Below are 3,051 nucleotides of genomic sequence, written 5' to 3' on the forward strand. Positions count from 1 at the left end.
GTATAAATCGTTTCAATCAACATAATATGAACATTTAGACAAATCTAAATCAAATCTAAATCGTGTAAAAATATATTATTGTTTAAATCATAGAGTGTAATGAACTATCGCCTAAGATATTACTAACCAAAACAAAATTACCTTTGTTTAGGTTTGAAAAGGGTAAGTCTAAAGAACACAAAATAAATTATTGGTGTAAGAACTAAGAACAAAGAAGAGAATATTAGCCCTTCAAAAAATAAAAGAACAGAATATTAATAGTTCCTCGTTGCCTGGTTTGGTAAGAATGTAACCAATATATTACATCAAAGTCACATGTTCTTATAATCACACAACAAACCTCCCCTAACTGGTAGTTGTTCTTCTTGCTCCTATAACTCAAACTCAACATCCTCATTCGCATCAGTCACACCCAATTTGGAAATCCAAATGGACTCATCTTATTCTCAGTGGATCCAACCCTTGGTTGCTGTCTCCGTCGGTTCCTTCATCGCATTCAGAGCTCACAGAAAAAAATCCCTCAGCACTTCTGGAGCTTTAGCGGGTTTCTTCGTTATGTCGCTCCACATTTTTATAGGATTCAGGTAACTAACTCGTTAATTGTCCCTTTTTCTTCTCAAACTCGTACAATATATTTGTCGTTTATTGTTGGTTTTCATTTAAAGGTTTGCGGCGATGCTACTTGTTTTCTTTTTCACTTCGTCTACACTCACAAAGAAGGGACAAGATAAGAAGCGGTTAATCGATCCTGAATTCAAAATAGGTGGACAAAGAAACTGGTTTGTGTCCCTTTTCTACTTCAGTTTTCAGCACTGGGGTCTTTTCCTTGTACTACCTTGTCTTGTTGTTGTCCATTCATAGTTATTATTTACTCTCTTTAGAATTCAAACGTGGGTAGAAACACAGCATTAATTGCTATAGGAGGTGTAGAATTGATTCTTATAGTAGAATTGACTTTATCTCCCGAATTGATTCAAATTTGAACCCAGAAGAAGTGTTTCTGCCCCTACCAATAGTTTTCTACTGGAGTTTATTTTGGCCTCATTGAATTGATTGAGGGATTTTTTTTACCATTACAGTGAGATAATTGACCTGAGTTTGGTCTGAATTTTGCCTACTGTTTTTTTTTTCAGGATACAAGTTCTGTCCAATAGTGGTATTGCCTCTGTTCTGGTTGTAGCTTTATGGATTTTAACCGACGGGAAGGATTATTGTTTGAACTCTAAAGACTCGCCTCTGATTACCGCTCTTATTGGTGGTGTTATTGGCCATTATTGCTGCTGCAATGGAGACACCTGGTCTTCAGAGATTGGAGTTCTCAGTGATGACCGCCCTCGTCTTATCACAACCTTCAAGGTAAATAGTCTTTTAGTCTAGAGACTAGTGTTAACGAAACACTGCCTTGGAATATCATGTTACGAAAAGTGGCTTATAGGTTATCTTTTTAGAGAAAGTTAAAATTCTTGTGTTTTTGATATTTCATCAGCCTGTGAGGAAGGGTACAAATGGTGGTGTAACAAAAGCAGGACTTCTAGCTGCTGCAGCCGGTGGAAGTGTCATTGGACTATCATATGTTCTTTTAGAATTTTCGACAATCAAGTGCGGTTCTGATAGAGTTCTCAAGCAACTACTGGTAATACCCATCGCTACCACGGCAGGACTAGGTGGGAGTATCATTGATTCTCTATTGGGTGCAACCTTACAATTTAGCGGATTCTGCTCTATTCGCCAGAAGGTAAATTCTGATACACATTTCTCTCGTATTTGCATTACGTTTGAACAGTATCAATGAAAGATCCAATGGCATTGGATATTTGATTATTGAAATTTCTCACTCTATGCTGTAGGTTGTTGGGAAGCCAGGACCAACCATTAAAAAGATTTCAGGACTCAGCATTCTTGACAACAATGCAGTGAACTTTGTGTCAATACTGTTAACCACGGTTTTAACTTCAATAGCTTGTTTGTACATATTCTAGTTTCGTAACGAGCAGCAGTTCTGTGGCTGAAAAAATTGTAGAAGAGTTCAAAATTTGTAATCGAACGTACAGAACAACAGGCCTACCTCAAAAGGAGGAAGCCAAATAAAGGCACATCTAGGGCCCTTGTGATTCAGTTCTTGTATCGATATCTAGTTAAAGTTCTATCATGCAGTGTAGATTTTGGATAGTAGATTAGGCCAGCATTAGAATGACATTTTTGGGATGTTAGCCATATACCTTGTTAAGAAAAACATGAAGAGAATGATAATGCATGGCATTGTTGGGATATATCACTATAGCTAATCCCAAAAAGAGTTGTTCTACCTCAATGATGTTCGCAAATTTTCAGCTCTACCTGAATATAGAGTAAAAAGAAGAAAAAACAGTAAAAAACCTTGGTTGTAAGTTGATTGATATGTTTGTGAAATTGAATCTGAGCGTAAGGTGTTTGATAAAATGCGAGAGAAGAATGTTGTTACTTTGACTTTGGAAAGGAATTACATTGGGTTATTAGGTTTGGTTTCATTTTGGATTTGTGTGTTGGGTATAAGGTTAAATATAAATGAAAGGCTTGATGAAATATGAAGGAGAAGATGATGAAAGGTTGTTATACATATATTATTGCAAGTGATCAATTAACAAATAGAAACAATTCAACACACATTTTAGGGTCAGGATTTTGTGTTTTTTCTTCATATTTTAATATATAGAGCAAATTTTGTATTTTATTTTCTTCATATGTTAACATCTAGAGCAATTTTTGTATTTCTTCATATTTTAACATCTAAAACAAAAAAACATAAATAAATCAAAAAGTGTTCAGAAAAGGGGTTATTTGTTTAATTTTTTTAGATAAAAGCAATAGGAAAAAAAATGAAAAGAGAAAAATGACGAAAAATAATATAAAAGATCGATGATAAATTAAGTAAATATAGAGTAAATAAGGCAATTCAAATTAGTCTCTGAAAAATATTTATTTGTTGTTAGTATGATATTAATTTATTATTTGTAATAAATAATTTATTTAAATATTATTAATTCATTTAGTTTAATCTATTTATTTTTATTG

The 3,051-nt window shown here is 33.9% G+C and overlaps 1 protein-coding gene across 1 annotated transcript; it reads left to right on the plus strand.

Moving 5' to 3' along the window:
* Positions 1–225: 225 nt before the first annotated feature.
* Positions 226–2,149, plus strand: LOC127073630 (protein PGR). The gene is made up of 5 exons (XM_051014803.1): positions 226–584; positions 666–779; positions 1,134–1,356; positions 1,487–1,735; positions 1,848–2,149. Exons 1-5 carry the CDS (start codon positions 430–432, stop codon positions 1,977–1,979), a joined length of 873 nt encoding a protein of 290 aa, XP_050870760.1. The 5' UTR covers positions 226–429; the 3' UTR covers positions 1,980–2,149.
* The last annotated feature ends 902 nt before the right edge of the window (positions 2,150–3,051 follow it).

The sequence above is a fragment of the Lathyrus oleraceus genome, chromosome 4, assembly GCF_024323335.1.
Source record: "Lathyrus oleraceus cultivar Zhongwan6 chromosome 4, CAAS_Psat_ZW6_1.0, whole genome shotgun sequence".
Lineage (NCBI taxonomy): Eukaryota > Viridiplantae > Streptophyta > Magnoliopsida > Fabales > Fabaceae > Lathyrus > Lathyrus oleraceus.

Coding starts and splice junctions, on each gene's coding strand:
- LOC127073630 (XM_051014803.1), top strand. CDS start 430: ATGGACTCATCTTATTCTCAGTGGATCCAACCCTTGGTTGCTGTCTCC. Junction 585..665: donor CACATTTTTATAGGATTCAG/GTAACTAACTCG, acceptor TTTCATTTAAAG/GTTTGCGGCGATGCTACTTG. Junction 1,357..1,486: donor GTCTTATCACAACCTTCAAG/GTAAATAGTCTT, acceptor ATATTTCATCAG/CCTGTGAGGAAGGGTACAAA.